Source organism: Pleuronectes platessa, chromosome 9 (assembly GCF_947347685.1).
Source record: "Pleuronectes platessa chromosome 9, fPlePla1.1, whole genome shotgun sequence".
In the NCBI taxonomy this organism is placed as follows: domain Eukaryota; kingdom Metazoa; phylum Chordata; class Actinopteri; order Pleuronectiformes; family Pleuronectidae; genus Pleuronectes; species Pleuronectes platessa.
Window position 1 is genome coordinate 23,137,103 of NC_070634.1, and position 23,179 is coordinate 23,160,281.

The 23,179-nt window shown below is 43.5% G+C and overlaps 1 protein-coding gene across 1 annotated transcript in view; it reads left to right on the forward strand.

Moving 5' to 3' along the window:
- kank4 (KN motif and ankyrin repeat domains 4) overlaps positions 1–21,347 on the forward strand; it is a 28,375-nt gene extending 7,028 nt beyond the window's left edge. The window contains exons 2-10 of the mRNA XM_053430019.1: positions 2,866–2,939; positions 3,499–7,122; positions 9,282–9,375; positions 12,190–12,480; positions 14,198–14,282; positions 14,486–14,705; positions 14,815–14,957; positions 15,974–16,174; positions 18,482–21,347. Of these exons, the coding sequence (XP_053285994.1) occupies positions 2,924–2,939; positions 3,499–7,122; positions 9,282–9,375; positions 12,190–12,480; positions 14,198–14,282; positions 14,486–14,705; positions 14,815–14,957; positions 15,974–16,174; positions 18,482–18,601 (4,794 nt within the window). The 5' untranslated portion in view covers positions 2,866–2,923 and the 3' untranslated portion in view covers positions 18,602–21,347. The remainder of the gene's footprint in view (positions 1–2,865; positions 2,940–3,498; positions 7,123–9,281; positions 9,376–12,189; positions 12,481–14,197; positions 14,283–14,485; positions 14,706–14,814; positions 14,958–15,973; positions 16,175–18,481) is intronic.
- The last annotated feature ends 1,832 nt before the right edge of the window (positions 21,348–23,179 follow it).

Here is a 23,179-nt window from a genome sequence, read left to right on the forward strand (position 1 = left end):
GGGGGGGGGCGCACAAGTAGCGGATGGAAGAGCGGTAGCCATGGTAGCAATCACACAGTGTCAGATCCTGTGCAGTGGCTGTCATTGTGTTGATTCACGTGCCTCCCTACGTGTGTGTGTGTGTGTGTGTTTGTGTGTGTATCTGTTCATCTGTAACAACAATTCTGCTCCAGGTCGCCTCGTCTTTTTCATTATTACGGCTCAATCTGTGAAGACGGGACGGACACCGAATAGAGCTTGTCACAGTTCCCGTTTAGGTCCCCGAGTGGACAGGCTGTCATGTTGATTGATTACATTGCCAGCGTGTGAAGTGCTTGCCTTGCAGTGTGTCCCTGCTCCGCTCTGCAACCCAACACACAGCCTAACACGTTGCTACTCCAAACTGTAAATCAGTTCTGTGTCCTTAAAACACACAAATACATCTCAATGTAGACAAGTGCAATGGATGCTACACAATGCAATTTTACGGCTGAAGGAGAAATATGATGATTTTCAGTGTCTCTTTCCTCTGGTGTCTTAAAGTATTTTTTATAATCGAGGAGTTAATGTTTTCACCTGTGTTTATGTGCTAATTAGCAGCATTACACAAAAGTGATTGTACATATAAGCAGGAAACTTGGTGGAAACTTTGGTTGCGAGATAATAATGGATGGATGTAGATGTAAAGAATCTGGCATATTTAGGGAACTGGCATCTATGAATTTGAACAATTAGCTCTGGCTTGATTAAACTAAAGGTAACTGTTGGATGTGATACCCACGTTTGCATAATTTAGCCTACTAACGAGCCTATAGGCCGACATTTCCTTCATGCGCTTAAAGAGGTGGACCATTTACAACAGGGTGGGCCAGCTGGCCAATCAGAGCAGACCGGAGGGCGTTAAAGATTTAGGAGCTAAAATCAAGTGTTTCAGTCAGAGGCTGACAGGAGGAGCTGCAGCAATGGACAGTTTGAGGAAAGTGAAGTGTTTTCTGAATATTAGAGCATGAAAACCTTTTCAAGTAAAAATAAAAATGATCAACCAGAATATGAGCTAAATACGTTCCCTTTTTAGAATCAGCTGCAGCTCCGGGTCTGACATCTGTAACAAAGTGGTGATACATCAGTTGGTACAAGGTTAGTTGAGGAACCGTCTGAGCTGCTACAGAGAAAGTGCCACTTATTTTTTCTGAGCCCTGAGAGTTTTTGTGCATTTTTCAGTCTCACATACTTGTTTTAGATTATTGCAACATGGAGGTGTTCACATCCTTCCTGCAGATATCAAAGCAGCCGTTTCAAAAGGGAAAAAACTGCCTCTCGGGAGACGAGTGTTTGTGTTTTGCCCACGAGGCCTTCATCTTCTTTGAGTGTAAAAATAAAACTGAAGTGACATGCGAGGGAACACCACTGAAGCAAAATGCCTTTTTTTTTACGGTTTCATTATTTCATTGCATTATGTCATCAGTTATAACGTCTGCAGTAACGTGTACCCCAGGGGCATAATAAAAAATACAATGCATGTACTCCATATACTCTTTAGTACCACCTACAAAAAGCAGTAATGAAAATGCTAATTTAAATTGCCTGAAACCTACCTCCCATGTTGATGTTTGAACTCCAGCACCTATTGAACCACAGCTGCAGGCAGTTGCACGTTAGGTCCCTTATGTAGCAGATATTTTTCTCCAGTGACACAAATTTGCATGGAAATTGCGTGAATAACGTGCGGCTATTTGCTAAATAGCCTTAGAGTTGATATTTGGCATTAAGAGCGTACAGAGAGAGTCCATTTATTATGGATTTAAACTGTGCTGCTCACTCAAAGCTGGGCCAATTGCATGGATTTTATATTATTAGTATTGGATATTTTATTAGGAAGCTTTACATAAGCCCTTAAAGGTTTTGACTCCCCGTGCTGAATTGTTTTCCATCTCACTTAACTGCGCTCTGCAGTAAGCTCGTTGTGAAAAATGGACAAACAGCTCTGGTGTCTTGGCTTCTCCAACTGGAACAAATGATCCCAAAGTGGCACCAAATGGAACATGTTCCCTTCCTGTGGGCCCGACCAGGCTGCGGTGAATTAGATGGCTTTAAAAGGCAAATGAAATTAAGTTAATGGATGTATCGGCATTTTCTTTTCCTTCATTTTTTTTATACTAGCTGCAGAATTATTAACTGCTGACCCTTTTATAAAATGTTACGTGTAAGCTATATATGAGCTTAATAAATAAAGCAAATACTTTCTCTCACCTCACTATGACAGCCGGAGAGTGAACACAACTGCCATACTTTAAATACTATATTACATATACTGTATACTAAACAATTCTAATGTAATTCTAAAATGTTTTCCTAAAAGCTGTTGTCTTAGGTTACATTGATCATAATTTAGTTTAATTGCCTTCCTTCTTCTTGATTATCTTATCTTAGAGAGATAAATGTTTATTCTCTTGTTGTATAGAGCTTTGCGCATTTCAAATGCTGTAATAACAAAACTTGCATTTGTGTGTTTGTTAACACAAAAACATTTTGTGGAGGCTGGGAAAGGATTCAAGTAAGAACCCAATACATGTTGGTGCAGATCCGCATGACGGAGATTATTTCATGGATCTTGATGAAAAGAATCTGGCATTATTAGGGGACTGATATCTATGAGATCCAAATAACATCCAGATATAGTGAATTTAAATGTGGTCTCATTAGCGGCCTGTTGGCAGAGGTATGCGCTCTAATGAGTGCCATTCTAGTTTTATACGGTTGAAGCTCCGTAATTCTTTGCAGCCTTAGGGACCACGTACGTTTCCTTCTCCAGTAAAAATGATATTCTGCTCAGATGACAACTTTTCACTTTCTTATGTAGCTCTCTTTCATTTCTGTTTCCTCCAGGCTGCCGGCTCCAACTGTACCAAACACAAGTCGATGACTGAGAACTCCGCCTCTCACGATGGACAAGAAAAGTGGTGCGTGTCACTGAGTCTGTATTTAAATAAACAATGATGTTGTGTTTAACTCGCTGTCTCACAAATCTGACACGTCACATGTCTCCACAAGTGTAACAACAAGTACTTTGTCTCGATTACATTATATAACATTTGTGAGTTACATATTTAACTCCCTGTTCCTGAAGGCAGCACCGAGAGCTTATTTCCTTCAGGTGATAGCTCTCCCCTGTCTCATACTATATTCATAAGTCGACACAGCGAGAGCAGCGTTTTGCATGTTGATTAGTTTGTTTTCGGCGTGATCACTGCAGGATAATTACTTTCCCAGTAAGTGATATGATATGGTTCTGCATAATGAAGCACCATGTGTACCGCACCGTACGACCTGACAAAACAAATGGATGAAAAAGAAATAACATTGTAGATGATAATGTGTAATATGGGTCGTTTGTCAAGCACATGCACATATGAATCCAGTTTGGGATTTCAGTTATTAATATTATTGCTCCTGTTATTTTGCTCCTTGGGAGCAGGAGCGTTGATTAATTGACTGTTTGTTAAATTTTATTTCTTTCAGCCAACGGCTTTCAGACCAAGGCTGGTGAGGGCGGTGTTCAGAGGAAGCAGTTGCCCTACTCAGTGGAGACTCCCTATGGCTTCCATCTGGACCTGGACTTCCTCAAGTATGTCGACGATATAGAAAAAGGCAACACCATCAAAAGGGTCCACATCCAGCGCAGGGTCAAGGGTCCACCCAAATTCAGCACACTACCTAGAAACTTCAGTCTCCCTGGGCACGGAGCCAGGCCCGCCTCTAAGGATAAGGATAGCACATGGTCAGGAACGTCCACCTTGGGGCCAAGGCCTAAATCACGGGTGACAGAGGTGCAACAACTATTTGACTTCAGGGCAAATGAAGGGGGGACTTCCAGCCAGAGCAACAGGGGGACAACCAGTCAGGGGGGTGGTTATGTTGCACCAAAGCCCAGAGATGAAACAGCCACGGGGGCTCGAGGTGTTGAAGAGAAAACTGTGGGGATGCAAAGTCGTCCGAACCTGCTCCGAGCATCAAGCATGCCGGTCACCCTCCAGCAGCGGAAAAGCTCTGATTCAAGCAGTCCGGATCGTGTTGTGGGGACACCAGAGAATGGCTCCACAGAAAACATCTTCCGTGCCTCACCAGATGTAACAGAGAGACGGTGCGTACCCCAGGACCGAACAGGGCTCCACCAGCAGATCACAGTGGCACTGAAGCGAGTCAGAGAGCTGGAGGAAATGGTTAAAACCATCCCGGAGCTTAAGGCTCAGATCTGCTCACTGAGGGAGGAAAAGGAGCGGCTATTGCTAGAGCTCCAAGCCCAGACCCAAGCAGAGATTTCCACATCACCCTCTACAACAGCCCCTGACACTGGTTCACATACTCAGCCGGTAGCACACAGATCCTCAGAAGGGCTCAGTTTAGCCCCGACCATTCAACCTGCTGGAGTGACAGAGAAAAACAGAGTTTTACAAAAAGATGAGAGTGCCTCAGCACATGGACAAATGGGCAAGTTGTCAGCACAAGAATCTGAGAGACTATCACAGCCGTCAGAAAAATCAGACAAACCAAACAAAGCAATAGAGAATCCACTGGAGCATGCAGGGCACAAGCTATCACAGGACACAGCAGGGCAGCAATTAACATCAAGTAGAGAGACTATTCAAGATGCAGGGACAAGCAACATTCAAGATGCGGAAAAACTAAGACAACCTGAGAAACCAGACAGTGTGCAGATGCTGCAGGAGAAGCTAATGATACTGGAGGATAAACTTACTCAGGCCAGCCAAGAGCTGGAGAAAACTAATAGCCTTTTAAAGGAACAAATAGAGGACAACATGGTAAAAGAGGAGAAAATACTGCAACTGAGTGAGGGAGTGAGAGTGGAGATTTGCACTCCAGAGGCGGAGAGCGGGCCAAGAAGAGTGAGCATCGACACAGGAACTGTGACAGAGAGAGTAGATTTTGCAAACCAAGAAACGGAGACAGAATCAGTCGGTAGAGTAGATAAGGGTACAGATACAGATCAAATCTGTGTTGAAGTATGTGTACCAAGTGTAAGTATTGATCAAGTAACAGATACTAAAGTGGAAACACAAGACCAGGTCACAGACATGGTGGCAGAAGTACCTGCAACGAGTCCACCAAGACCCAGAGCCAACAGCATTGAGCGGGGAACAGTTACTGAGAAGATCGCCACTCAGGATCAGACGACCGAGACGCCAGTGGCTGAGAGAGTCAACCAAGTTACAGACATGGAGGCAGAGGTACCTACAACTAGTCCACCAAGACCCAGAGCCAACAGCATTGAACGGGGCATGGTAACTGAGAGGATCTCTACTCAGGATCAGATGACTGAGACGCCGGTGGCTGAGAGGGTCAACCAAGTCACAGAGACAGAGGGAGAGACAGTGACAGACCATCCACGGGGACCGAGAGCCAGCAGTGCAGATCGGGGGACAGAGACAGAGAGGGTGGACACTGTAGACAGGGTGACAGAGACAGAGGTGGCACAGAGGACCGACCAGGTGACAGAGACAGAGACAGAGACAGAGAGACGACCAGGCAACAATCCAGCCAGAGGTGCAGAGGCAGAGAGTCCGGCAAGGGAAAGCACAAGCACAGAAAGAGTAGAGGAAGTCGGCACAGTGGTCAGTGAAAGCACGGAGGACCAGGAAGAAAATGAAAGAATCCAAAGAGTTAGTGAAAGTGTGGTAATGAAAGTTATCACAGAGAGTTCAGTTGTTGTGCAAGAAAGTGCAGTTGAGACAGTTATAGCTTTGGGCTTTGTGAGCCAGAATGAAGAGAGTACCAGTCCAACTGCTTCAACAGAAGAAGATAAGGAATCTGCGATTGAAACAAGTACGACTGCACAGAAAGACTCAGAAACTAAAGAGATTACAGAGACAAAGAGTGTAGTGACAGAAACTGTTGAAATGAAGCAGATCGCCATGGAGATTAAAGAGAAGAAGGAAACGGGAGAGGGTGAGATCGTGTGTGTGACAGTCAAAGACACTGTGGTCACTGACGTGGTTGTTACAGCAGCAGAGGATACAGCTGTGAAGACAGAAGTTCCTGTCAGACCTCAGAGAGGCCGGAAGCTCTCAGCAGAGTCGGCACAGCCAACACCGCCTCAACCTCAGGCTGCACCTGTGCGTCCTCGCAGAGGATCCAGTGAAGGTCAAGCCAAGCAGCCCCAGACAAAGCCCCAACCCCAATCACAAGTACAGGATGCACCTCAGCTCGAGGCTCAATCTCCAACACAGCTCTCAGAACAGCAGGTAAAACCTGAAGCCCCGTCTGTGTCTAAGGTTGGGGACAAGAGCCAAGCAAAGAGGCCTACTGAGGAGTCTGCTGAGGAAAAACCTCCGTCAAAACCTCAGGCTGAGACCCGGGGTCCGTCTTCTGGCTCCAGTGGAGTCCAAACCCGTCCAAAATCAATTCAGTCTCACTCTCAAACCTCTGCAGCTAAACGGGGCTCAAAAGAGCTTAAAGGAACCCAGAGGGGTTCCAGTGTGTCACAGCCTCCTAGTCGTGGATCAGGAGAAGCCCAAACCCGCCTGACTCGTCAGGGGTCAAGTGATTTGCAAAGTCAGTCTCAGGGCTCCCGTAAAGGCTCCAGTGAGACTCAGCCCCCTCACAAAGATGCCAGTGAGACACAATCCCTGCGCAGAGCCTCCAGTGAAACAGCCAAGCGACGTGGGTCAACTGAAGCCCAGGCCTCTCGTCGGGACTGCGGTGAGGCCCATACTCCTCGCAGAGGATCCGGCGAGTCTCCGACCTCACCTGCGGCTTTGGGCCAAGTAGTAACCCGGTTAACAGGGCTACTGGGGGAGCAGTGGGCACAGCTGGGGAGCAGCTCTGGAGCTCAACAGCCAGCCGGCCAGCCGGAGAACCCGAGCACACAGAAACAGACAGCAGGGAAAAGAGCAGAGGCGGGAAAAGGAGCAGCAGCCAAGCCTGTGGGGAAAGCAGTCCCTGCAGCAACAACAGGGAAACCGGCAGGAAAACCGGCAGGAAAACCGGCAGGGAAACCAGCAGGGAAACCCGGTCCTTCCAAAATGAGCTCCATTCAGAGTCAACTGGTCAGCTCCCTTAGTGTCCTCTCTGCCTTCTACTCACCAGCTCAGAAAGCTGCTGCGGCCAAGAAACAGCAAGAACAAGGTAGGCCCCGTGGTTCAGTCCATCCCCCCATGGTTTATACCATATACACAAGTATTCATCAGTTTGTCACATACCTGCATTTGCATTTGTAATACAAGCACAGCACAGGCCCTCTCTGTCTCTCTCTCACAAACACATACACACACACTTACACACACATTTGTAAAACTATCTTAGTGCGGACACTCATTGGCATAATACATTCCCTAGCCACTAACCATCCAAACTAAATGCCTAACCCTAAAACCAAGTCTTGATCCCCAATGATGATCGGGGGGTCACAAAATGAGGACCAGCCAAAAGGTCGTCACTCGGTGGTAGACTCAAACTGGCCCTCACAAAGATAGCTGTACAAGATCCACACACAGACACACACAGACACACACAGACACACACACAAACACACACACACACACACACACAAACACACAGGCGATGCTTTTCTTCTATCCCTTGATGTTTCGCTGTTCTGTTTCTGGCCCAGGAGCTGAATCACTCACACACTATCACAGACACATATTTTATATTCAGAGTTCATTTTAAGTTCAGTGATGGGAGTTCGGGATACAGCGGTGCTTTTAAGTGCATTGTGTACGTGTGTGTTGTTTGTTGTGTGTGTTGTGTTCTAACTGTTTCTTTGGGATCACTGAAAACATCTTTGACGTCTAACCTTCACAGCGTGACATTCTGTGACCTCCAGTGTTCGGCTCCCACACACAAAAACCACTGCTTTCCCACTGAGAACCTTTAATTCCTCCTGGTCACCAGAGACTGGAGATTTGCACGGATGAGTGGTGTGTTATCTCCAACGAAGAGAGGGAAGGTTAAATCACAGCTTTGTTTTATTTATTAGACGTTAGTAATAGATTGTATTCAAATGCCAAATATAATCATAACCTCCCCTCTCCTCCCGCTGCCTGCTGTTATCTCCTGGGAAGCATCACTCTCCTTAGATGGTGGTCTCTGGGATCTTTTCTTCTTTTTTTTTGGGCTGGACGCCACACCCTTATGTCCTTGCATAAAACATAACAGAGCCTCTGCATCATGTCTCCTGTCAGGCACAGTGTAGACAGCCTTTCTGGGCTGAGAGCCAGGGGCAGTCGGCGGAGGAGCCCCTGTAGAATCAATTATTGGGCAATTACATACATAAGCAGACCTGACAATGTCAAGGTTTTATGTTGTCAATGATCCTGACCCAGCTAGAGTTGCCCTGTGCTAAGTTTCCAGGGCTGCAATTGTCTTAATTTGGTCAGTTCTCATAGCAAAGTAATTGTCATCTTATTATATTGCACAATCCCAAAATAAGGGGTAAATGATATAACTATCTTCTCATGGAGTGTACAGATCCGGCCTTAATTTCCCTGTTCTCTGCCAGCGCAGGGATCCCACCACATTTGAGAAGCTGTACGTGCTCGTCATTGCAGCCAGAGGTTCTTCGATATCATACAGACTCATAGAAAAATACCAAGAGCCGACATGTGCAAACTATTATTGTCTGTCTGAGCCACCAGTGGCAGTATAATGTGCTGCTTGCTCGTAAACCTATTATCTGCTCATGGGTGAGGAACATGCACCAATTCTTCATCAATTTTATGACTTAGAGTAAGAATTTAAACCTACAGGGGATTCAGAGTGGTGGCTCTGGAAAGTTACAGTATTATTTTCAATTGTAGAAGAGTTAAAGAAAATGAACCAGTGTCTTAACAAAGTGTTAATAAAGTTCTGAGCCTCCAGAGCAGCCCCAGTGCTAGTTTGCATATTTTTCTGTAATAAACCACATTATTCCCTTTGATGGGTCCACAAATTCAAGTTCAATTGGATTTGGCTTTCAAGGTCTTAACATATGATTCATGTAATTTTAATATTTCTAAAAACATTCAGAAATCCCTCAGATCCTTTCTTCACTCATTTGTTCATATTTGTGCATTTCTTTTAGCTCATGTTGTAATGTGTACAATACACATATCGTGTATACACATCATTAAAATGACTTGATATATATATATGCTATGCTATAATATATCAAATAGGTGCAGGTAATGAGACACCATGCTGTATTTTGTGTATAGGAGTTTAAAGACACAGTAACTTTCTCCACACAGACACAACATTAACACACAAAGTCTCTGTCCCTTTCCATGTGTCGTCTTCTTCACCAGGTCTCAAATCCATCATGAAGAAAAACGGAGTCGCTGACAAGCAGGGCACCAAGGGAGCCAAGAAAAACCTGAAGTTCGTTGGAGTGAATGGAGGGTAAAGTATTTCCTCTTTAATCAATGTTGGCGGCTGTGTGTTTGTGTGTCTGTGCATGTTTTGTTACTCTTTTATCAACAGGAGACTGGAAACACAATAGCACAATAATTAAAGACAATATTCCGTTTTCTTCATATTTGATTTGAATCATTCTCCAAACACATTAATTATTTTTCCTTTTCTGACTGAAAGTGGTTTCAGTCGAATTAGCCAGACAGTAATAACTCCAGGTGATCTTAGTAAGAAGTAGACTTAGTCACATAATGGAACCTGGATTATTGTTCCTCTGGTAGGAAGAGCAACATGTGCAGTGTTGGCTTTTCGAGCAATAAGTCACTTTGAATCAATCCAGCTAATCAAATCGTCAGTAAGAGCAACAGCACACATTCAATTTACATGGAAAACAACCTGTCAGGTATTTGTCCTAAAATCGTGTGTCAGTTTTTATTTGTGTTCATCTTTGGGAATTTGAGCAAAGTAAATATTCATAGATAAAATGATGTCTGTTCTCTACACTCGAGATAAAATGAACTCAATCTATTTGGATTATGAACAAGTTTCTAATAACTGTTATTTTTCAGTTAGCTCAGAGTCTTCTCATTGTTCATGTGGGTGTGACCACACCGACCCTGAACCCCACGTCTGCTGCTGCGAGTGTGAGTGTGCGTATGAATATGTGTTGTAGGTCAACGTTATGTGATGTGTGTTGATGATACCTCCCTGCTTTGTATAAGAGGGTTGCTATCTGCGTTTGCTGATGCTGGATGCGGCGCATGTACGTGTGTGTGTGTGTTTGTGTGTGTTTGTGTGTGTGTGTGTGTGTGTGTGTGTGTGTGTGTGTGTGTGTGTGTGTGTGTGTGTGTGTGTGTGTGTGTGTGTGTGTGTTATGAATTTCAACCAAGCAGATGGTAGAGGGTGAAAGAAGCTGAGCCAGAGGCCGGAGACATTATGTTTTCAGTTTGTCCGTCCGTCTGTATGTACATCTCATTATTTTTAACACAATATCTTAACAATGCTTTGAGGGAATTTCTTCAAATTTGGTGCAAATGCTCAGTTGGACTCGAGGATGTACTGAGTCGATTTTGGTGGTCGAGGGTAAAAAGTCAAGGTAACTGGACCTCCTGTTCTTGAAATTATATAATTTGTTATTAAGAATTACTGTGTATTTATATTTTTATCTTCAGGCACTAAAATAACTCAAATAATAGACGAGTGCAAGAGGGAACAATGAATCATAAATGGTTCATACATTAGTTTGTGATTTAAGGATCAGCTACATCACTTTAATGAACTAAAATTAATCTCTAAAGTTGTCAGATATTTATCTTGTCGTCCATTAGTGTGTAAAATAATGAAATAGAAAATGTTTTGTGTTTCTTTTACACAGCTAATCACGTATTTATTTGGGGCAAAAGTCAAGTTCAGCACAAGTCCAGTATTCCTCATCACTGATAAGGAAAGTTGTGACTGGGTGGTAGCGGGTTGAAACGGCTGCCATTAGAACATTTGTTTTATTCCCTCGTTCTTGCCCTTGCATTCCTGACCTACACAGTTCTATGACCTGCTCCCCTTTGTTTGTACAGAGACGTGCTGTGTTGAGGTCTATTCCTTCCTCCCTGTCTCAGAAGCTAACATGGCCACTCTCCAGAGCAAACAGATTATCAGAGCTATTACACAGATCTGCCAGAGGGACGGACCACACCTCATTTGTCTCCTCTTAATTCTCTCATAGGACAAATCCCAAATCAATCTAACAAATGTTCATTATAAAGAGGGAAACAATGTTTTCTCTGACTATGTTTAGTCTCTCGACCACACCAGGAAGTGGGCTGCTGTTTGTGTTTCTCCTCTTTTGGATGCTCTCTAACCTATCGCTCATCTCCCTTGAGCTCCTCTGGAATCCAGGGAATGTTGTGGCCCCTGAACGCCTCTTGTGGTGTGTGTGTGTGTGTGTGTGTGTCTGTGTGTGCATCTACAAATAAGTATGAATCAGTGGCATTCAGTATAAGACGTATCTGATTGGCCTCACAGAGGTACCTTCATGATACACCCCAGTGATCACCCCCCCCACACACACACACACACGTACATGTTAATCTCCACATCTCTAAATATACCTCTCCAGTTGTCCCCCATCTGAACAAGGTCGTGTTTTCTTAAAGGTTTCATATGTGCGTGTGCAAACATACCTATGGATTTGTATGTATGTTTAACTGTTTGAAGGATGTTTTGGTTATTTGGGCCGAGGCTGCTTTAAACAAGCATCTCCCTCATGTGAGGCCGGAGGTCACGAGGGGAGTAACCTGTTAGTATTCATGTAGCCTCGGCCAAAGTTTATTTTACCTCTTTCATATTTGTTTTTAACTGGGTGATGTGGCCGCTAGTAAGGACGTTGTATACACATGTTTATTTTCAGTGAAGAAATATTGGTTGAACTTTCCAAAGCTCACGTTATAGCTTTTAAAATCTAAATCTGGTTTAAGGAGGGGGTTCTCACTTTTTGAACGTCACCTTAGAAAATCTGACCAGAGTATGAAAAAGCTGCTCCACAGATGAAACTAGGATGTTACCCAGAGATGACAAGCCTCCACCAAGGCCCAACAGTCAATCAAGCTGCACCAGAATGCACACACTCATAGATATCAGTTCTCCATCAAGATCCATTAATTATTCTCTGAGAAATCAAGGAAACTGTTAAAGAAAGTGATATGAGTTCCAAAAATGTATATGGAAATTGGTTAAGGGATATAATGTGAAATCCTGCGAACGATCTAAAAAGACATAAACCTAACGATTGGTTTTCTCGTCCTCCAGCTACGAGACGACCTCCAGCGAAGAGTCCAGTGGAGACGAGAAGACGAAGGTGGAGGTGGAGGTAGAGGAGGAAGAGGACAGCTCAGAGCCAGAGGTGGAGAAGGAGAAGGAGAAGGAGAAAGAGAAGGAGCCTGAAGCGGCAGAGAAGCCTGAGGAGGCCGCAGAGAGCCAGGCAAAGGATGCAGAGGTCCCTGCTGAGGGAGGAGGTGCTGTGGCCGGAGAGGAGCAGAGTGAAAGAGGCCTGATGGATCCTCGGAGCAGCCAGGAGCTCCAGGAGGAGCAGGCTGAGCGGTGAGTCACAGCTTCAATTATCGTGATGCATTAGGTTGTTTCACTGTCGCCAGCAGTCAAGGCTGCGCCACAGCTTTAAGTTCATCTCTACAGAAACACACGAGGCCTCCGAAGTGAGAATGGTCAACGTTTTCTCCTAAAAGTTTCTAATGTTAGTGTAAACTACAGAAAGTGAAGAGTGATTGAAGCAGGTTTAGAAAAAGGTTGAGTTATTGGTTGTGTTTTTAATACCTGCATTGATTTGTAGTCAGGTTTCTCAGGTAACTGCTTCAGGGTCAAAGTTTCCAGAGCTCACTAATAAACTGATCTAACAAGGATATCACCAAGAATACTTAAAATATTACAGTTATAACAAACATGCAGGAATTAAAAGGTGTAACTACATTCAATAAACCAACTGGAGTGTCATCAAATCAAACACACTCATAGAAATCAGATATCAGATCAATGCAACAATTATTCCTTTCGGCAAAAAGGTTAAAATGATAATGTCCAATGTGAATCATTTTATTAACGATGATGATATATATACTTTAGATTAATGTTGGTCCTAAGATCTCATGAAACTTCATAGCTGCACTAACACCAACTATTGGACTGATGTGGTCAAGTGGCCTGTGGCAAACTGTGAGATACATGTGTCTTTGAATGTTGCATCAGAGCGATATTAGTGAAAGTGTTTAACCAGTGGAGGTTGTGTCGTTAAGTTAATGACAGAATATAAACTAATTTACTCTGAACAATATAATTAAAGCACAACAGGCTCCTTGTAACACACGTCTTTAAAGATCACAGGGACGTCGGGTAGGAACAAGCTCCTGCTTTGTTTTGTGTCCAGCTGCTGCCGAGATACTTGGATAGAATGCTGATTGACGCTTTAATATACAGTGCACCTCACACACACACACACAGACACACACACACACACGCACACAAATCCATTTAACACACACTCTTAACTACTTACACTTCTGTTCATCCCTGCCTACCTCTTAATATGTTGCAGAGACTCTTTGCCACACACGCACACACGCACACACACATGCACACACACGCACACACAAGTGTCATACAAAAGAAACGGACTAGTATTCACACTTAAGTACCAGAGGTCCGGGACAATAAGCAAATAACCAGCAGTGTTTTTCTTCCTGTCACTGAATAATGACTTTTCTGCCTCAGGTACGTGGATAGAACTGAGGGCCGTGGGGGCCAGACATTAGATGGGGCCCCTGGCAGAGAACAGGACATATATTAAGCCATCACCCATGCGTGTGTGTGTGTGTGTGTGTGTGTGTGTGCATGATGGACGAGCATCACGAGCAGTGAATCAGTGTAAACTGTTACCATAGACGTATGCATGAGGTATCAATGTGTCACACTGTTGATTGATGTGTCGTGTGTGTGTCATGTGTGTGTGTGTGTGTGTGTGTGTGTGTTTTTAGGCCTGCAGGGTATCTTTTATCTTTTGTTTTCATCCCAGACAGAATTTACACAGAACCACAGTAGCCGCCTCTCGGCCACATGTTTTCCAGACTTGATGGTTTTTCCACATTGAACCTGCACAAAACACAACAATGGAAAGAACAGATGTGGAGAGGGATGGGTTACAACTGGATTTGTTTTTTTTTCTTTGCTCCCAGGTCGACTCTAAACTTCTCTGTATCAGGCGACTGAAGGCTGCTTCTTAACCTGTCGACTTGTTCTTTGTTCTCAGGGAGAAAGTTGACAAAGCGTTTATAGATGCTTGCGTCTACGTGAAGGATCGAATGGAAGAGGTTCCATCGCCTGATAAAGAGATGGTAAGGATTTACATGACAATAAATCCTTGTGTTTTCTTAAATATGCAAAGTTAGTACAACCTCTTGTAACGTGTGTGTCTTTTCTGTCACTGGAATGATTATGTCCTCTTCACTGAGCTTTCTGACGTTAATGAGTAGAGTGATGGTGGTTTACAGACGTGCTGTTTCCCTTCACGTCTTTCATCTCCTCCCTCTCTCCCCAGCGTCAGGTTTTAGTGGTGCTCTACCAGGAGTGGTTCAAGGTGTCCAGTCAGAAGGACTCGCAGGCCGACACCGTCAGACTGTACCTGCGACAGGTGGGCTTGACCACGCCCACTCTTCTGCCCTATGTGGTCAACTTGACAGACGGCAACGGGAACATGGCGCTGCACTACAGCGTGTCACACTCCAACTTCCCCGTGGTCGAGCTGCTGCTGGACACCGGTGAGTAAACACACACACGGCTGAATGCAGAACAGATGAGGGCAAGACGCTGGCTCAATTAGGGAGTGAAACCCTGTGTGTGTGTGTGTGTTTGTGTGTGTGTGTGCAGGTCTATGTGAAACCAACAATGTGAACAAGGCCGGCTACACTCCAGTGATGCTCGCTGCGCTGACAGCTGCTGAGAGCCCCGGGGATCTGGAGGTGGCTCAACAACTGCTGAGACTGGGGGACGTCAACGCTCGCTCCAGACAGGTAATACACAGGATGAGCTCCCAGCTGATAACACCTTCTCTCATATGGACATGGACGGTGCTGACTGGATTTTTTAAATTTTTTTTAAACTCCTCCGGGGGATGTGAGGATATTTTTTTACAAGTGGCTACTTTGCAGAAATACAGGTCACATCAGCTGTTTTCTTAGAACATCTTCTAGAGGAAAATAAAATCTACTGACAAGAAGTTCAGTTGTGTTTATAAGTAGTGTGAATAATTTATCGCTTGGTCAACAACAAGAGCTGTTATGACCTTTAACAGTCGTATCGGTATCAGCGTTTTGGTTTGTTTGTTTATTTACTTAGGTGTTTGTTTATTATCCAAACAGTTTGATGCTTTGTTTTGAGAAGTGCGATATGCATAAAGAGATGATTATTCTTATTAATATGAAAACTATATAGATTTGGTTTTTATTTGTTTCCTTTTTATCTTTGCTGGTTTTAAATACATTTAATGTTTAAACTTTAAGATATCAAGGCTCAATTAAATTTCTTTCTCATTAGGGTTTAAGAACATCTAAGGAATCATTTGACATTATTGAATATATATATATGTATATATACACATATGTATATTGGCAAAAATATCGGTATTGGACATTGTTTCTTCCTTAATGTTGTTTTTGGCGATAGCCCCTAAATAATCCATATAATTTGGGCTGTGATTTATAGGCCAGGTTCTGTGTAGACATTGACCGAGTGTAAGAGGTTTAGTCTGAATTTATCCATCATACAGGTCCTCACATTAATATATATTATAAGATTGTGAGTTTTGTCTGATGAAGTTTGAACCAGTATAAAGTTATTACCTGTCACTCACTCGTTACACGATGATTCTGATCTTCTGAGACGGTTTTGTCGAGGTCACTCACTCTTCTCTTCTTCCTCCTCCAGCTCTCCTCCTGACCCTGCGTCTCTCTTAATCTCTTTATCCCTCATATATATTCCCCCCCCACACACTGTTGTCTTCTAACTCTGTTTCTCACTCCCTCTCCAGGCGGGCCAGACGGCTCTGATGCTCGCGGTGAGCCACGGTCGCGTTGCCATGGTGAAGCTGCTCTTGAGCTCGGGCGCGGACGTCAACGCTCAAGACCGCGAAGGATCCACGGCCCTGATGTGCGCCAGCGAGCACGGACACGTGCACATCGCCCGTCTGCTGCTGGAGACGGGGCGCTGCGACTCCGGCCTCGTGGACAAGGTGAAGGGGCTGAAATCACATCAACTGGTCTGCTGTCAAAACTGAAGAGGCTTTACTTCTCATTATGGTTTAGAATGGGCACGTTCAAGAGTGAGACTTATTATGACCTATGAAGCCTGGTTAAGATCTTATTTAGACTGCCAGACCAGATATGCTCCCCGACAGACCAACGTTGAGTGGCAGCCCACCCTGACATCACTCATTGGTTTTGAAACCTAGCGTTTGAAAATTTGTCCGGTTGATTTGCCATCATTGTTTTGAAACCAGAAAGGACCAAATTTGAAGGAGCAGGGGGTGGAGCCTGATTGCGAACTCGCCCACCACCACCTGAAACCTGTACCTATCGAATGGTCATAGCTGTCAGTCACACGGTATCCATGCCTCAATGTGCTCGGTTCCTTATCGTATAAATTTTGAAAATAAAATCTTTGAGAAAATATTTACTAAAATCATAAAACAAGTAAGAAGTAGCACCAATTATTCAAAAATGTTCTATAAAAACGGACGCCCTCTGCTGGTCATTCAAGAAAATACAGATTTCAAGCACCTCGACATTGGCTTCACTTTTCAGACCCGTAGTTTACTTCCATATTTTTTATTTACCATCTATGGTTCGAACTCCACTTTTATAAAATACAGTGAAAAAAATCTATGAGTTAATCTCTATTTGAAAACGTGGCTTCAAAATGGCTTCACCTCTGGTCCCTGTAGTGGCTAAGTTACTTTCTAATAGAGGTTAATTCTTCACAGAGGATCACTGCATCATTTCTGATACTCTGCAGCTCTCACCACACTAACAGTCCCGACTCGCACACGGTGTAGGAAGTGTCACTACCTGTTAGGACATCGCTGTGTTCAGCTTAAGGTGGCCGGTGCAGCCATAGACATACAGGGGCCGGGGCCTGGCCCCTCACATAGTAGATTGATTGTTCAACCAAGTGCATTATTGATTCCTCTGGATTGCTGATTCCCCTGTGCAGTCGGAGTCAGGGAACCAGTCGCAGCGATGCCTTGCTCAGCCACAGGACTGCTCCATCTCGAACAATGTGAACAATGCTGCTGCTGCTGCTCATACATCATCTCAATCATTCTAGCCGGACCTCCACTCCTGCACTCACCCCCCCCCTGGGCTCTGATTCCATTGTCCCTGAAGGATTCACAAACCCTGTGTCTGAGATGATGGAGAAAAATCTGTAAACCATATTATCTGCTGTGTGACTGAATCTTAAAGCAGGTGAAATGAGCAGCTCGGGAAGGTCACTGATCATTCACACTGTTTTGAGTGTGTTTGTTTCTCAAGCCTCACCTGCCGCTTCGCAGTTATATCTAAAGGCTGCATAGTATTCTCTGAATAGAAGAGATGTTGCCGTACAAGGCCAGTTTACTCAGCCGTGGAAATTTATAGCTGCTTGTCTTGAATGGTGTGTCAGCGTCAAGCTCACAACTTAATCTACAGAGACACGGGCTTGCGAGGGAAGGCATCTTGGAGAGGTTTGTTCTTCCAGGGGAAGAAAGGGAGTTTTCTGCAAGGACACAGTTTTATCTCACACAGTTGGATAACTGTTAAAATAGTATTATTCTTATTTGGTCAATGGATGGTATCATCTGACAAAGGGTCACATGCTAAAGTATGTTATTATAATTAAAGAGAGGAGTTAGAACATCAAGGCCCGATTTATAGATACATTTAAATTCACCTGGTCCAGATTTTTATTTGGATCTGAATATTCTGGATCAGTCCTCTGAACATTCATGAGTTATTATATGAGAATTCAATGAAAAATTTGAAGAACTCTTCCTAGATCTGTTCCCTGATCTGGATCCTCACCGAAATGTAATGACTTCCTTGAGTCATTACTCACGGCTCCGCAACATGTCTGGGAAATCTGTTGTTGTTGTGGAATCCTGCTAACAAACAAACAAACTAACAAACAAACATATCAACCTCCTCCGAAGATGCAAACTTTTAAATTTCCTGTTCCTTTCATCCATTTTCTTTTCCTGACATCCCACAAAATCTCCCAGATTCAACGCAACACAGGCAATTTCTGCACAGTGCAAAGAAGCTTATCAACATATGATTAGTTACACTTTGTTGATCTGTTGAGGTTTTAAAATTATGTCTCAAAGGAGGCAAAACATTCTTCCCAGAGATATTTCCAGATACTGAACCCAGCAGAATATGAGCTGTAATGTCCATCTTCTGGAGAAAGAGCAACACAACACTGCCTCCTTCAGGATGAGAACAGCCACTGCATCGTCTTCCACATGAAACTCTAACACCTTCTTCTCTCTGTCTTCCCTCAGAACGGTCAGACCGCTCTGTCGGTGGCAGAAGCGACCTCCCACCCGGAAATCGTTGACCTTCTGAAGGCCCAGACCGAGGGCCAAGCCTCGGGGCCCCCGGCTGCCACAGACCTCCTCTGAGCCAGGCAGACCCTGTTTACTCTTCCAACAACGCAACACACTTCAAGACCCTCTGCAGCGACAATGTAGAGGGAAACAAACGAGACAACAAAGGACACACTCTGCCAGGTTTACTGTGGAGTCATGGGAGCTCACGTGTGAACCTCTGGGACCAGAGCGTCCTGCAAACATACGGCCACACATCTCTTCCACATCTCTGCCGACACGGTGTCATATGCTGCATCAACCACTCAGTGGACAGACAACAGAGAGGGCAGGTGGTCAGACATATATATATATATATATATTATATTTATATTCTCACCCCACTGTATATGGACTGGCAGGTGGACGCTGCTTCCTCTCATAAAACTAGCTTGTCCAGCAAGATACTAAGCACATGATCTACCTTTCAAAAATAAGATATGAGATATGACCTGATTTCTATTTTTTCCTTTGACGTCATTGACTTGATCCATATTTGGACATAAGCCATTATTAAGAACATAGTATATATGTAGAGTGATATTCTAACAGATAATAATCAAATACAAACACAGAAAGTGTATTTTCTACTGTTTCTTTTTTTTTAAAGTTGTGTTTATGTACAGTGAGAAGTCCTCTATAATATCGGTGTCCAGAAGAAACTATATCTCCAAAGCTGTAGAACGCAAAGTAGAACTCGTGGTGAAATTTCCCATCATTCAATGGGGTTTGGCATCATTTAGTGTGTTGTTATATTATGTTTTTCACGTCTGACATCGTCTGTGAAATATTGAAAAAATGAATGGTTTAGTTTGAGATAAAAAAATCTGTTGGAAACAGAAGAAATGATTATTTTTAAATAACCTGATAAAAGACAGAAAAGTCTACAAATATAAGAGGATTGTATTCAGAAGGCGCCGCATGCGGATACTCAGTCACGCCCCCTGCTGGTCGCCATGTGGTAAACCAACAACAGTATGTTGTAATACTGTCTGTTCTCATGATTATAATCTCTCTCTCTCTGTGTCTCGGTCTCCATCCCCCAGTTCAACTATAATGAACGTCTTGTTTGCCTGCTTGCATCCGATTGAATCATGTATGCAACTGCTTCAAAATGCACAATGAATGTCAGGCTGGCTGCGACACAACCCAATAGAAACCTGTAGCTGGCACAGACCATGGGACTGACAGAGAGATAGGCTGTCAGTGACAAAAGACATTAATGTGGAGGAAAAATCCTCAACAAGAAGATCTGATTTTCCTGTTTTCAAATAATCACTGACACCAGAACTGTGTTTTTTTTAGTTTTCTGTCTAAAGCAATATAAATGGGTGAGTGGCTTTGATCTCGCCTTAATCAGATGACATGTGGAGGAGACGTGTTCCAGGGAGCGTGGCCTTGAAGCATCTGTTTACCACTAAACTACACCCATATTCTTAAAGTAATCTTCCAGCAAGAGTACTGGTCTGATGAAGGTTTACGACTCAGCGTTTCTCCCACTGCAGATGTCAAACTGGTCAGTAAGTTTACAATGAACAAAAAGGGATCAATGGATTGACCTGGGAACAGGAAACTGATTCTTTAATTACAGAAAAGCACGTAACTGCACAATTGCCATTTTCTAAATCCACTGTTTACATGTGATCTGGGAATGGAGATTTAAAAAGGGGGGGAAACGACACATCATTTAACAACTGCCATGTTTGTGGTTCGAGTGAACTTCTGCAGAAACAAGGAGAACGACTCCTCCAATCTTAGATAAACTTTTACATTTGTTTCTAAGTGAAGAACCTGAATTAGATTTCAAATGTCTTAGTCTTCTCTAATCATAAGTATGGTGCTGTCTCGTGAGCTACTTCAGGCCAATTCTGCCTCCACCAGTCCGCTGGCGTTCGCTCTGGTTCTCCTCATCATCCACACACACGTGCACAAGGGTACACACAGACCCACACATGGACGTCTGCATGCAGCCCAGAACAACAACTTTTATTTCCCCTGAGACGCAGTGTGGTCTGACCTCCGATCCTGCACCAGTACTCGCATATCTGGACACTTTATAATTATGGGTGTTGGTATGAAACTATGTAGAAAGACAAGAAGATAAATGGATTGACATAAAAGTATGTTAATTATATAGTAAAAGCTGCATTTACTCTAAAACAATGAGACTTTTTTCCGGCAGTGGTTTGGCGATCACATCATTTGTTGAGTCACAGGCAACAAACATGTGCGTCTGCGCCCGAACGTGGATCTGACCCGTCCTGCTGTGAAGCGTCTGGTGTTTCTGGTGTTACTGGTGTTACTGGTCTTCCGTGCCTGTGTCTTCAAGTCTTAAATCTCATCCATATGTTTAATCCGGTGTGACCCAGATGTAATAAAGGTGAAGACCAAAGACCTGAAATCCAATCTGTTTCACACGGGGTTAAATATATATATATATATATCTATTTTACCTGTTCTTGTAAAATCCAGCCAAATACATGTATATACAGTATTGTGAAGAGTATATACCGAGTATTGTCTGACGAGTTTGCTCTATAAATGATATTGAGTATTTATTCCAAAAGCTATATTTTTATCATATATATATATATAAATATATATAGTATACTTATGTATGCATGGACAAATACTCCAGTGAATCTGTCGCGAGGGGAATTTGGATGATTAGAAAAGATGCTAAGAGTTCCCTGAGTATGTGATACTTTGACTTGACGTTGACTGGTCAGGTGGTTTCGTCATGTGTCACGTGTCGTTTTAACACAAACATTGATGTTTGTGTTGGGGGGAGGGGGGGGGGATACGAAGCAGATCTGACACTGGTTTAAGCTGCAAAAGGGCAAAGTCCTCTCGTTGGAAAAAAAACCCATCTGAAAATCTGAGTCTGTGTATATGACAGAGTCAAATGTAAAAAACTGTACCTCTCTGTAGTATTCCTTGTACAACAAGCTTGTATGTTACAAACCAGAGAACTAATTCTAAATAAATGAATATTTAAAACTTATCCGTTGTATTTTCTCTTGTCCTGTTATTACTGACGGGGAAACAGCAGCTGCTGCAAAGTGAAGACGACGCAAAGTGGATCCAGTTTCAGCTTTGCTCCTCGTGAAAGACACAATTAATAAAACATCAGTGTAAAAGACTCAGTTAAGAGCGCGTTTGATCCGATGTTGTGCATTTTACATATTCATGTGGCCACTGTTACAGAAATGCAACTCAGCAGAGTTCACCTTCTGTTCGCTCCACATAGATTTACAGGGGTTTTGATACTGAAATTGCCAATAGACAAGTTCTTAATGGACCTTATTCGTCTTTTTAAATTCAGATTTTGTTGTTAACATTGAAGACAGATCTTTATCGTCATTAAACATTTATATGAATCATTTTGAATTATAGCTATACTCACATGTTAATAGATTTGATAGAACTAACAAACAAAGATTGGACAATATTGTCAATAAACCATTTTATGTTGTTTACATATGTGTTGTTTACATGTGAGCCTCAGCTCTTCTGCATTTATATGTTGTAATGGAACACAATGACCAGCAGGTGGTAGTATCACAATGCAGTGGAAGAGGAGAGCAGCTCTTCTTCACTGTGGAGCTGCTTCTTTCCTACATATGGAGAATAATGTAGAAATCAGAGAGAACTGTTTTTTGCTGTAGATTTCATTCAAGTGTTCTTCCGTCCCGGTTAGTGTTCACACACTGAGAATCCACAGATCACATGTGGGTCAAAGGTCCTGATAGGAGTCAGGATGAAGTGGTAGAAGTGAAGGTGAGAATGGGCAGATAGGCTTTTCACTCAATATACCACAGCTCTGATCATTTTCTCTAAGGAATGTGTGGTCGAGAAATCCCTTAATTAGTGATGAAAGAAGTAACGTGTACTTAAATGGCAAAGGCCTTGAGCTGAGAGGGGGGCCCCCCAAGAATACACAGCAGTAGTGATGGATGGATGGATGGATGGATGGATGGACGGACGGATGGACGGATGGATGGATGGACGGATGGATGGATGGATGGATGGATGGATGGATGGATAGGCAGGTAGGTAGGTAGGTACTTTAATGATCCAGAGGGAAATTTGCAATGCATCACACCTCACGAGATGCTGGTATGTTTCTTGATCTGTCATGTGACTTCAATCTCTTAACGATACATTTAGTGGAGTATATGTACTTAGTTACATTCCCCTCCGGCCCATTAAAATATATATACCTCACAGACACACCAGTAAGCAGCAAGCAAGTTCCTGCATAACCAGAACAACAGCAGATTTACTGAACAGGTTTCTCGTACTTAATGTCGACAATCTTTATGGCAGAAATGATGAATTCTTCCACCTGATTGTGGCCGGACCTATGAGAACGGACTCCACCCCCCCCCCACACACACACCCCTCCGTCAGTCTCTATTTTAAGCCTCGGCAGGCGGCATTACGGACAATTAGCTTCTTGCCAATCATTAGATCATCACCTTGATCATTACGCCACATTAGTTGCTTGATTTCCTCGGGGACCAGGAAACCACCTGACATCAATAGACTTAGTGTCCTCAGTGTTTCCTTTGTTCAGACGGTTGAGCTCCCTGACGACTCCATCTATCACAG